Source organism: Elephantulus edwardii, unplaced genomic scaffold (assembly GCF_000299155.1).
Source record: "Elephantulus edwardii isolate Elephantulus edwardi_28Jun2011 unplaced genomic scaffold, EleEdw1.0 scaffold00076, whole genome shotgun sequence".
Lineage (NCBI taxonomy): Eukaryota > Metazoa > Chordata > Mammalia > Macroscelidea > Macroscelididae > Elephantulus > Elephantulus edwardii.
Genome location: NW_006399826.1, coordinates 4,898,663 through 4,912,485, shown reverse-complemented (window position 1 = coordinate 4,912,485; position 13,823 = coordinate 4,898,663). Strand labels below are relative to the sequence as shown.

Below are 13,823 nucleotides of genomic sequence, written 5' to 3'. Positions count from 1 at the left end.
TCCAAAAAATAAATTAATATATTAATAAATTCATTCATTTAATTAAAATGGGACATTTAAATTACAAGTTCAGAAAGATCTACGATACCGGAAATCATATACAAATCACAGACTGAGATTATGTAATAAATTCGAGAGTCAGACTCAAGTCTTGTTCCTTTTTATAATTCCCTCCCGTATAGTTATGCCCAAAGCAGAATGCTTAAGAAATGTTTGCTGAAACAAGAAGTGAACAGAGTAAAACACTTTTTGTTCTTGGAAAAGGGAGCTTTGATGGCTTAGTCCACAGAAAGTTGTGCTGCTAACCTGAAGCTGGCAACTCTCTGGTGATTCAAATCCAAGAAAGATGGGCAATCTCCCCCCAGGTCATTTACAGCCTCTGAAAACCTGATGAAGGGCCAGCTCTGAGTCAGTTCCAACTCGATGGCAATGAGACTGAGTCCTTGGAAAAGGACACCATGCTCAGAAAGGTGGATGGTCAGTGATGGATAATAAAACCTCTGAAGAGGAACAAACACAATGACTTAAACAATGGGCTTACGTACCGTACAGACGGCAAGGATGGTGAAGGCTTGGGCAATGTTTCAATCTATGAAAGTACACTTGACATGAGTTGGAGGTGACTAGATGTGGCTTAAAAACAACAGCAAACACATTACAAAGTAAGATGTTAATTTTATATACATTCAATAACAAAATAGAGTTAGGTAAGAAAGGGATTACTATACATTGGTGCAATTATAGAAAGCCGGAAAATCTGAAAAGGTGAGGTTAGATCTGTGTTGTAATTAGAGTACCATTAGAGATTAGAGTGCGCTTAACTGGAATAGTTGAGCAAAGATATTTAAATATGAGAGAAAGGTATGACCGGAGGAAAAACTATAAAGGACATATTGGGAAGATTTGACGAAGACAAACTTGCTGTCAGGAAAAAGTTGTTTCTGAGGAAAAGTGGGGCAAAAAGGGTAGAAAAGCGATCCTAGATTATGTAAAGCTTTGAATTTAGGAGGATTAATTTGAGACAGATATTCTTGGTATATGACACTAATGTGCAGAGGATTGAATTTCAGATAACTTATAAGTGATAAAATTATACAAATCTCAAAACTAGGCCAGAGAACAGGACAACTTTCAGCCTAAAAATAGGAATAGTGATACTGATTAATCAAATGGAAAGATGTAGACTCTGAGTCCTAGGCTGTACCCCGTAATTGGGGTTAACATGGGAGAAGAAGCAAGGAAGAAAATGGTGGGTGAAAGATATTGTTAACGGCACCTGTTATGTACCGTTGAGTTGCTTGCGACTCATAGCGACCCTATGTACAACAGCCCTAAACTCTGTCTGTCCTGTGCCAATTGCACTGACTCTGACACTCCCATCCCGATTATCCCAGTTACTGAATCAATCCACCTCATAGAGGGCCTTCCCCTCCTGCGCTGTCCCTCCACACTCCCAGGCATGATGTCCTTCTCCAAGGACTTGGTCTCTCCTCACAACATGTCCAAAGTATGTAAGATGGAGCCTCAGAATCTTTGCCTCCAAGGAGCCACCCGGTTTAACCCTTTTCAGGATGAATCTGTTCGTTTTCCTAGCAGTCCATGGTACCATCAATACTTTTCTCTAGCACCATAGCTCAAAGGCATCAAATTCTCCTTCTATCCTCCTTGGTCATTGCCCAACTCTCTGATGCATAACAAGTGATAGCAAAGACCATGGCCTGTATCAGATGCACCTTAGTCTCCAGAGAGACAACATTGCTCTCAGTACTTTGGAGAGGTCCCTAACAGCAGACTTTTCCATGGCAATAAGCCTTTTATATTCCTGGCTACTGGTGCCAAGAGTGTTGACTGTGGAGCCAAGCAAACTAAAGCAAATGAAAACTTGGGCAACTATGTATTTTAGGTATGTCTCCCCAACCCCTTTCTTGCTTGCTTCTAGCATCAAACAACAAAACTGTGATGACAGAAACTTAGAGACGTGAAGACCATCTTTCTCTCTTTCTTTTTTTATAAAGACCTTCTTGAAAAGATAACTTTAAAAAGGCACCAGAAGTCATCCTGCCCAGCATCTAAAGGTGGTCATTTTCACAGCTGGATGCTGTGGGATGGTTCAAGCATATTTAGTTCACTAGGGCTACCTAAGAAGATTGAAAATGCCCCAAAGGAAAACACTGGGACTCTTAAGTACACAGCAGTAGACTCTAAAGGATGGATCCAAGAGATGACATTAAAATTCAATGATAACCACTTACCGGGATGGGAACAGCACACAAATAAGAAATACGGTCTGCTTTAAAAATGCACATAAAGAGATCTGGGACCAAGGAAATATCAAATGAATTCAAGAGAGTAGTTTCCCCTGAAGATTGCATACATTTTATTTTTGTTGTTGTTGTTAAAAAAAAAAAAAAGCAAATTCCAATGGCAATGACAGAAAGCAGGCATTCTTCCCACATTATCATATTCATACTGTGAATTTCTCTGGTAAACATCTTGTGTATTTTGTACAACTTACAAAAGTCTAAATTTTGAATAAAAAGAATGAAATTTAATTCACCCAAGTTATTAGACGAATACAACTGGAAAAGAAACTAAAATGCATCCATCCTTTTGAATTTTTACATATTTATTTGTCCTTTACTACTTATTAAAATATAATCAAGGAACTTCCAGTTAAGAGACAAGATGAAGTAGATGAATTTCCCCCTCCCCCAATCCTTTAACAATGTATATTCCAAAGTGCTGAGTACACTGTGTTTTTGCTACTATGTGCCATCGAGTTGCCTGTGACTCATAGTGACTCTATGTACAATTGCTCTGAAAAGCCCTCTCTTGAGCCAATCTCACCATCACAGCCCATTTCTCCAGTCACTTAGTCAATACTTCTCATCCTGGGACTTCCTCTCCTGTGCTGTCCCTCCACCCTTCCAAGCATGATGTCCATCTCCGAGGCCTGGTCCCTCCTGGCCACGTGCCCAAAGACAGAGCTCCAAAATCCTTGCCTGCAAGGAACAGCTTGGTTTCACTCTTTACAGGATTGACTTGCTTATTCTCCTGGCATTCTACAGTATGTTTAAGATTCTTTGCCAGCACCACAACTCAAAGGCATTGATCCTTCTCCTATCATCCTTAGTTACTGTGCATCTCTCTGATACATAGCAAGTAATTGCTAAGACCATGGCCTATATCACGTGCCCCTTAGTCTCCAGACTGATACTGCTGCTTTCAGTCACTCTAGAGAGGTCCCTGACAGCAGACTTTCCCAATATAATCAGTCTTTTGATTTCCTGACTGTTGCTGCCAAGAATGTTGATTATTAGATCAGACAATAAGCTGAAGTGGTTAACAATCTCAATCTCTTCTCTGGTCCAGTGGTGAGAATCTTTGTTTTCTTGATGTTGAGCTTCAATCCATATTGAAGACTACAGTCCTTGACCTTCTGCAGCAAACGTGTCATGTCCTCAAGATGACTTTGAAAGATAGCAGAAGAAGGCACACTGGGATTACAGGAACAACATGGTTGCTGCCAAACTCAGTTTCCTGGCATTATTCTTGTCTCATCCACCCCAAACTATATACTGGCTATACTGGTAAAAAGCTGTGCTGCAATCCTAAAGGCACGTGGTTCTAACCCACTAGCTGTTCCATTGGAGAAGGATGGACAATCTCTTCTTGTGCAATTAAATGCCTGTGAAAACCCGTTGGAGGGTCAGCTACAGGTCAATTCTGACAACAACAGTAAATAAACATGTCTCAGAAAAACTGTAGCCAGTCCTCCTTAGACACAAGGATGGTGAAGTTTTGTCTCTCATACTCTGGACATGTTATTAGAAGATGCTATTCCTTGGAAAAGGATATGATGCTTGGAAAGATGGAGGGTCAGTGAAGGAGAAGAAGACCCTCAATGAGATGGATTGACAGAGTGACTGCAGCAATGGCCTCAAGTATGTCAGAGATGAAGAGGAAGGGACAGGACAGGACAGGGTTCAGATCTATTGTTCACAGGGTTGCTGTGGGTCGTATTCGATGTAATTGCATCTAACAACAACAGCAACAACAACATATACTGGCAACCTGGAAATGCCAATAGGCCCAGTTGGCTTCCTCTACTGTCTTGGAATTCACCAGGAAAGACCAAATGAGATTTGAGATTTCTATTCTCCATTGGCTAGTATATGGCTCCCTAAACCCCATGCTGGGGCAGTTATCAGAGAAGGTCTTCCAAAAAAGAATGACATCTAGTCTATAATATCACACCCATGTACAGGATGCTATTGAAAAGGTTTCATTATACCAAGAATCAGAAAAATCTCAAATAGGATGAGAAAAGAGTCAAAAGCTATCCAACACCAAGATGATATAAAGGTTGTAATTATCTGGCAATGATTTGAGACAGTCATCATAAATAAGCTTCCATGAGCATTCATGAACACACGCGAAGCCAATGGAAAAACAGGTTTTAACAGATGAACAGGAACATGAAGACAAATCAAATGGAAATTTTAGGTTTGGAAAATACTTAGGTAACAGGGGGAAAAACCCTCAATAATAATAAAAATACATAAACTCAATGGATTTATTGAGCAAAATGGAGAAGATAGAGGAAACAATCAGTGAACTTGAGAACAGAGCAAGAGAAACGATAAACTCTGAACAACAGAAAGAAGTAGACTGGGAGAAAACACAAAGACTCACATATTTGTGAAATTGTGACAAAAATTTGCACATTCATGTCTTCAGCATCCCAGATGGAAAAGAGCATGAGGCTGCTAATATATTCAAAGATGTAACAGCTAAAGAAAACAAAACAAAACAACCCAAAAACACTCCCAAAAAGCAAACGAATAAACAAAGAAATGATAGCTAAAATTTCCTTAATTTGGCAAAAGACATAAAAGTATTGATTAAAGTTCTAAATAAGAGAAATCTGTAACAAAAATATGATAGTCACACTTTTGAAAACTAAAAATAAAAGAAAGCAGAAAGAGAGAAAAACATTTCAAAGGCAGTAGATTTTGCATCAAAAAACAAAAGGAAGAAGCACAAAATGTTGCCAGCCCTAAAAAAAAGTCACCTTATCTGGCAATAAGGTGGAGCTCTGGTGGCCTAAAGCTGCACTGCAATCCAAAAGGCTGGTAGTTCAAATCCACCAACTGCTCTGCACGTGAAGGATGGATGGGCAATCTCTTCCTGTATGATTTACTGCCTCCAAAAATCCTCTGGAGGGTCAGCTATGAATTGATTCTGCAAGGTTGTGTCATTTGCATAGTGCAGGTTACTGATGAGTCTTCCCCAAATCCTGATGCCACATTCTTCTTCAGAGTCTAACTTCTTGAAGAATTTGCTCAGCATGCAGAGTGATTAAGTATGGAGAGAGACTACAACGCTGCCACACTCTCTTCTTAATTTTAAGCCAGAGTGCTCATCAGAGGCAAGGACAATGAAAGTATGTCATCAGGAGAGGCCAGTCTTTGAAAAAGGACATCATTCTGGAACTGGATGAGAAAAGTACAACAATGAATGAATGGAAATCCAAAAATCTCTGTAAATTTTATTAAAATGAATAATAAAAATAAAAACTAATTTTTAAAAAAGGAAAGAAAAAGGATACCATGCTGGAAAGGTAGAGAGGGTCAGAAAAGTAGAGGAAGATCCCCAACAAGATGGACTGGCATACTGACTATAACAAAATAGAGGGTAAGAGAAAGAGAGGTGACGTTCAACAGGCAGGATTGAGACGGTGACCTTAACAATGAACTTGAATCTATCAGAGATGAATAGGGTGGTGCAGGAGAGGGCAAGGTTCAGATCTGTTGTTCAAAGGGTTGCTATGAGTTGGAGTTGACTCAATGGCACCTAACAACATTATCATTTTGGAGGAAAAGATCAAATGTGAGACCTCTAAGGAAGGCAGGTGCCTTTACTTACCACAGCTGGTATGCATTTTAGGCGAGCCCGGACCCAGAGAAGCTCAGTTCCTACACATTCAATGTAAATACACTGACCTTTCATTTTACACTCAGTTCTCCAAATTACATTCATGGCTAAAAGAATAGAGGTAGGACTCACCAATTGTAATCCAATCGGGATTGGTGAAGTTGTTGCTGTTTTAGGAGAAGTTTTGTCTCCTGTTGGGCCAACAGATGCTGAAGGCGCTCTTTTTCAAGTTCTAGCTCCATTTTTTGAAGCATAAGCTGCTGCCTTCTATCTTCTGAAAGCTGCTTTTTGAAATCAGTTTCACTGGGATGCAGTGCCACTCGGCCATGCATCTGCGATGCCCAGGAAAGCCCACAGTAATTGCATGATTCGAGATGCGTCCTGGTACACTGAGGTGACATGCCTGTAGGATGGCTTTTATGTACATGATCTACATTTGCAGAAAGTTTGTGACCACAACATTGACTAGATGGAGACTTTAGGTTTGGATATACTTTCACCTTCAACTCTTCTGATAGAGCTTTCTCTGTAGGGACTACATCCACTATTTTTCTCCCTGGAGATGAATAATCACACGTTCTGTTCTCCGATGGTACCCTGTCTAAACCTTCAATGGGATGCAAAGGGGTTACTGGTTTCAAAGAATTATTCCTGACCTCCACAAGGGATTCTGAAGTTAAGTCTTGGTTTGCAGACTTAGATCTTTGCTTGATCTGGTAATGTGTTTGTGGTTTGGCTACACTCAGGTAGGACCCATCCAGTTCCATCGATGAAGGTCGGAGAGCATTCTTTCTGTCGGGCACCTAAAAGAAACCACAAGACCACATGTCATATTAAGTAGCCAATATAACAAGTTCTTCCTTTTGAATTTTCAGAAATCAGTGATGTCTACCTACCAATCAAAATTTTGTCTTTTACATTAAAAATGGCATCAATAACACATGTAAGCAGACAAAGCCACAAAGCCAAAATTTGTTTTCAAATAATTTACACTTTAGTCAGGACTTTGAGGATCACTACACACACACACACGCGCGCGCGCGAATCACCTGAAAATCTGTAAGAACCACTTAGGGAATCTTATTAAACTGTAGATTTTAACTCAGTGTACTAAAATGAAAATTTGGATTCTCAGCAAAAAGGGTGAATCCAATGAACTGGTTCAAAGCCCTAATTTTGGCAAATCTATAAAAGGATGAAGAAAGTAAGCTACCAGCCAAGGGTAGCTTATAAGTAAGATTTGGTGATTTCAGGAGTTGTAAATAATAAAATCAGCTAAAATAAACTTTTAAAAAAAGGGTTAAAGCTTTAAATGTTAATGTCTTAAAATGTTTGGTTTTGCATACTGACCCACAAAATCCATTCACCCACTTAAATATCATTACACAGCATGAGATTCGATGCTGAATATGATAATATGAATATAATGTTAGTTACAACTAGAAATTTGATGAGTTTTTAGAAATGTTTTTACAATACCACTTCAATAAAATAAGATACTAATCAAAGTAGTGCCTATGACTCGATGACATTTAACAACAATAACATCAACAGAGATCAGTTGGCCTTGTGGACAGAAAGTGATGCAACCAAGCCAAAGGTGGGTGACTTTTAATCCGCAGCCCTCAGGCCTGTTTTTCTTTGTTCTTGGTCAAACATTCTTCTAGGTGGTATAGCCCTGGTGTGTCCACTTGCCATACAGAGGTAATTTGTGGTTACTGCGAAGCTGAACACTGTGACACTGATGTGTCAAATGTGTTAATGGTTACCCATAGCGGACAGTGTTTGGTAGAGCTCCTTGATTAAAACAAGCTTGGAAGCAGAAGTGGCATCCACTTCTGTAATAGCTTGCCTCCGGAACCCCTATAAACCTGGAGAAAGGATGAAAGGCACACAGGTGTTGAGGACTTTCATTCATAGGGTCGCTATGAGACACCTACGACTCGATGGCACTTAACAACAACAACACAATCAAAGTAGTTATTTAAACACAAAACATCTTTAATTTCAACTATAAACTACACATGATTTTTCAATTAATTTCTCCAAGGCAATCTGACAGGTCTCAGAGAGACAGGAAGCAGCTGCAAATTATTGTTGACAGATCAGTATAGTGAGCTTGCTCAACATTCAGCTTCAGGTCTGTTCTACAGTAGAAGGCCAACTTTAGCCAATACAACCAATTCTTGAACTTTAGCATGCATCAGAATCAATAGGAGGGTTTTTAAAATGTGATTTCATCTCCAGTTTCCAGTTTAGTTGTTCTGGACCTGATGCTACTAATTTGGGGTTATACACTGAGAAATACTGGCCTATACCATGGAACATCTCCACAGGCTTCAACCTTGGTTTGGGAAGGTTAAAATTGTTGAGAAGTAATTTTCTCTTAAATCCTTGAGCAAATAAGTTTCCTTCAAGCTTACAAACAACTCTATATGAAAAGCAAAAGATCACTTCTTGTGTATGAATGTAAAATGAAGAGAGAAATTATTAATTTTTTATAAATGTGGTTACTATTAGTGTTCAATATGTAAAAGATTTCCTAAGTTTGCTCAAGCAGAGATGGGAAAAGACAGAGAACCAACTAACCTATATCATATACTTTGTAATTTATGTGTTACTAGTATAATAATGTTAAGCAGGCATATATTATTATTATTTTTGTTTCTTAGCATTTTTATATTCTATTTTTACGTATTAATGTAGCCTTCATTTCCTTTAATGGAATTGACTGATAAATTATTCATAAATATCAGGTATTTAAAAATATTTTTGGTGATCAACTTTGAAGGTTTTCATGAGGCAATACAGCAATTTTTATTCATGCTTTATGAAAGAGACTGGCTTTATAAACTACCTGGAAGATGATTTTGGCAGAATTTTAAGATGTTTTAATAAGGACTGGATACAACGAGGGCGTGGCCAAATTGGACTTCTATCAACTTCATAAAGGGGAGCTGTCCCCATCAAGAACATCTATATTGTTGTTGTTGTTGTGTACCATAGAGTTGGAGCTGACCCATAGATGACTTCTAGTGTGTTTTCATAGTCCGTTAATAGCATAGGAGGAGATGGCCCATCCTTCTCCCGCAGAGTGGCTGGTGGCCTCAAACTGTGTGCTTTCGAGTACCAAACGAATAGCTACATGGTCAGATAGGCTACCTCACAGGCTCCTGCTCCTATTTCGATGAATCATAGGGTTTTATGTTCATTGCAAATTGATCGTCAGACTTTACTTACAGTTGTGGGGTTTATTAGTGAAATAGGTTGGGAGGAGGTGTAAGGGATACATAGGATATCACATAATGAAAGTCTAGTTTTAGTGAACGGTGGCACCAAGACAGACAATGAAAATCTAGTTTAGTGAATAGTGGCACCAAGACAGACTAGTATCAAGATACAATTCCTCATAAATTCAGACAGCTTCTCAGTCTACAAGTGAAAGTCAAGGTTCAATTCAGCAGCTCAAATAAACCTCTGGTTTAATCAATTACCCAGGAACCTTTGCCTCTTGGTAGTCACAGGACAGCTCTTCACTTAGTCGTTCAGAAACAAAACCTTTACCTTTGTCTTCATCTCCAGGGTTCTCTCTCTTGCTCAAGTTTTTTCACAATCTCTCCACAGTATGGAAAGTGGTCTTTCTCTTATCTTGGTCCCACAGCTGTTGACTAATTGCAGAGGCTAATGCAGTGGGTGGAAATGCCATTTTTCAAAGTTCTAACACCATGGATGGTCTTCAAAATTAGAAAGGCAATATTAAAGAAGAACAACCAAGTAGGAGATCTCACATTTTCCAGTCTAAAAACTAATAAACCTTTCTGGTGGCCTACTCAGTAAGGAGTTGTGCTGCTAACACAAAGATGGGCAGTTCAAATCCACCAGCTGCTTCACAAAGAAAGATAGGAAATCTCCTCCTTTTTAATTTACAGCTTTTGAAAACTTGATGGAGGGTCAACAAATGTCAGTTCTGACTCTATAGCAATGAGTTGAGTTTTTTAGTTGATATAGCAGGTAGCAGGCAGCTTTATCATATAACCAAGAGGCAGCAAGGTCATGTAAACTTCTTAGTCATAATCCATCACCCAGGGGGAATGGGTTGTTAGTCCTAGGACCTTGGAACTATAGTTTCAGGGAATATAAAACTCACTAGTCCATATCCCACAAATAGAATGCATTTATATCCTCCTTTGGTGAATTGTGACAGGGATCATAAAAGCTTTCATGCAGTCATTTAAGGTGCAACTAACAGTTGATCGCAGTCCAAAACTGAGAGAATAAAAGCAAAGTTGCAAAGAAACAATTAGTCCTAAAGGCTAAAAGGCCATGTAAACCTCAACTTCCATTACGCTGAAACAAGAAGAACTAGATGGTACCCGGCTATCACCATTGATCACAGTAGAAGGTCTTAACTCAATTCCATTCGTTGTCATTAAGTTGTAATCAACGGATACCTGAAACTCTTAGCAAATTTCAGAGGCTGTAAATCACATAAGAAGAGAACAGTTACTTTCTCCTGTGGAGCTACTGGTAGATTCAAACCACCAGAGAGATGTAGCATTTCTATTAGCAGCTCAGCTCCCTACAGACTAAATCACCAGAGCTCTTAAATAGAATGGGTAAAAAATGTGGAAATAAAAGTAATAACCATAAAATAGCCAAACTTACAGGTCTGAGACTGGTAGAACCCCCAAGAATACAGTAACCCTGAGTTATTTTACAAACCGGGAACAAGGCTTCCACCTCCATGGTTCAACTTTTAGTCAAACAACAGACAGACTTATAAGATGAACAATGACCCTCTTTAAGGTAATCATAATAGCAAAAAGGCAGCATTTGTGCAAAGATAAAGCTCAGAATGCGGGAAGGGGTAGGAAAGAGGATTAATGAAGATAAGAACCATAGGAAGAAAGTGGGAAAAGTGCAGTTACATTGTGTGTGCTGCAATTAATGTCATGACAAGATGTGTATGAACAACTTAATGGAAACCAACTAACTTTGTAAACTTCCACTTAAATATCTTTCTCTTTCTCTCTCTCCCCACCCACCTCTTTCTCTAACTCTCTCCATCTTTCCCTCCCTCCTTCTCTCTATCCTTCCCTCCCTCCCTAACCCCCCCCCTCTCTCTCACACACACACACACACACACACACACACACACACAGAACAGGCTTACTGGTTTGACAAAGATTGGTAGAACCCCCAAGTGTATGGCTCTTGGCAACCATTTGAACTTGAAGCTGAATTTATTCCCTTGATTCAACTTTCAACTCACAGTTACATAGGCCTATAATGAGATCAATAATACCAGGAAAAGAATGCACTCCTTAGAACAATTAAACATGTAAGATCAAAAGAGTAGTATGAGGCTAGACATAAAACACAGGGAGGATGTAACTAACATACTCTACAGACTTCTACTCATATGGCAAAGTTAGTAAAAGAAAACAAATGAAATGAAAAATCTTTACTATTATATTATTTTATTAATACATTACATAGTGAATTATGGTGGCATAGTGTGTAAGGGGTTGTTCAGCTAAACCAAAGGTAGAGCCTCTCATGTGTTTCAATTACACCAGTGATTCTAAAGTAGAAAGATACCCAATCTTTTCCCAGGTGATTTACAACCTCTGAAAATCTGCTGGAGGGTCAGCTATAAGTCAGTTCCAACTTGATGGCAATGAGACTACTATATTTAGTATTACTGTTATCACTGACTTGTATATACTATGCTCTCAATAAGTATAGGCTCATTGTTAACAACTTAGTAGAAAAATTCAAGCTAGGTTTCTGGTTATAGTAACGAAAGAAAAAGCTGAATCGCATGCTACTATGGAAGAAGACAAATAAAAACTAGAGCCTGAAATTATGAATTAGGTTATTTTATTGATGGAAGAGAAAACGGTGCCTTTGAGTCAAAACAGGGCAACATAAAACATGTATTTTCCTTTCTGGATCTACTTTATGCTTTCTATGGAAATTATGTATCTTTACATACAAACGTACAAAGAACAGCTTTTTTTAACTAATGTTATAACAAAACACAAATCTCAAACTGATAATCTAATAGAAATATAAAAGCAAGAGAAGTTTTACGAACTGAGGCACAATCTACACGCAATAAATACCTTGATTTTAAATGTACTGCTTGATGGATTTTCACATTTGCACAAACTCATGTAACTATCTAGGAATCCTGGTGTTCTAATGGTTGAAGTATTCACACGTTAATATAATTTTGGTAGCTAGAACTCACTCTATTCTGCAATAGAAAGTTGTGGCAGTGTGTTCCCGGGAAGATGAAACCTTGGCAAAGCCTATGAGTTGGTTTACTCTGTCTCACAGGTTTGCTAGAAGGCAGAATCAATTTATTGGTAGTGGGTTATCAAGTCTCAGTCCATTTCTCAATCTCAAGAATATTTTACACTTCAAGTTATAGAAAATTCTGAAGTCTAGAGATATGGCACTATGCCTTCTCTAATCAAAGCAACTCTTCTCACTTGTAATAGCCATTATTCTGACTTCTATAACCACAGATGAGAACTTCATTTAAATTGAATCCTAGCATATGCTATCCTCGTACTTGATTTACTGAGATCAACATAATTTTTGAGCTTCTTCTATGTTGATGTATTTTTGAAATACAGATAGCATTTCAATATATGAATATATAAAAATTTAGTCATTCATATTCTTATTAGTGGAGATTTACGAACCATCTAAACAAACTCACTGCTCTCTGAGTCGGTGTCATAGCAACTTGCCCTTAGGTTTCTGAGGTGATGTCTTTATCTTTCTCCTACAAATATTTTTGTGAACTTTTGATTATCAATCAGTCCAATGTAAAGTACGACATCCCCCCATGGCTCCTTATAAAGATAGTTGTCTTAAATATAGGTCTATTATGAATAAAATGGCTATAATTTCTATTTTGACAAGTGTCTTTATAAACATGCAAGTATTTCTCTTGGTCACAGGGTGGTTGTTGTTAGGTGTCATTGAGTCGGGGACGACTCGTAGTGACCTTGTGAAAAATGGATCTGAATCCTGTCTTACCGTGTGCCATCCTCACACTTTCTGACACACTTGAGCTCATTCCTGTAGTCACGGTGTCAAGATACCTGGTTGAAAGTTTTCCTCTCTTTTGTCAACCCTCCACCGTCCCAAAACATGATACGATGTTCCTCTCCAAGGAATAGCCTCTCCTAGCAACATGCGCAACATATGAGACAGGAAGCTTCCTCATCTTTGCCTCCACAGAGCACTCTGGCTGCACCTTCTCCAAGACAAATCTATTGGTTCTTTGGGAAGAGCATGGGATATTTAGTACTCTTCTCCAACACCACAGTTCAAAGGCATCAATTCGTTTTCTGTCATCATTATTCACTGTCCACTCTCAGCTACATAGCAGGTAACGGAAAAAAAAAAACAAAAACAAAAACAAAAAAAACAAAACAACAACCATGGCCTGAATAAGGCAAAACTTCGTCCTCAAACTACCATCATTGCTTCTGAATAGTCTGGAGAGGTCCCTTACTGCAGACTCTCCCAGAGTTCTCCTGACTGCTGGTACTAAGTGCATTGATTGTATATCCAGGCAAGATGAAGTCGTTGATAGTTTTGACCTTTTCTCCAACTATCATGACCATTGGTCCAGTGGTGAGAATTGCTGCTTTTTCAAGAAACCTTGAGATGTAATCTATGACTGACTGGAAGAGATCTATATTTGTTCCCATTCCAAAGAAAGGTGACCCAACTCAGTGTGGAAACTACAGAACAGTGTCATTGATTTCACATGCAAGCAAGATTCTACTGAAGATCATCCAAAAACGATTAGAACAGCACATCAGCAGAGAACTGCCGGAAGTCCAGGCTGGGTTTAGAAG

The 13,823-nt window shown here is 38.7% G+C and overlaps 1 protein-coding gene across 1 annotated transcript in view; it reads right to left on the bottom strand.

The window, feature by feature from the left end:
- The window catches only part of KIAA1328 (KIAA1328 ortholog), a gene marked incomplete at its 5' end in the record, with an annotated part of 284,451 nt that overhangs the window by 103,483 nt on the left and 167,145 nt on the right, over positions 1 to 13,823 (bottom strand). Inside the window, one exon of the mRNA XM_006889196.1 lies at positions 6,070 to 6,740. Coding sequence (XP_006889258.1) covers positions 6,070 to 6,740 — 671 coding nt within the window. The remainder of the gene's footprint in view (positions 1 to 6,069; positions 6,741 to 13,823) is intronic.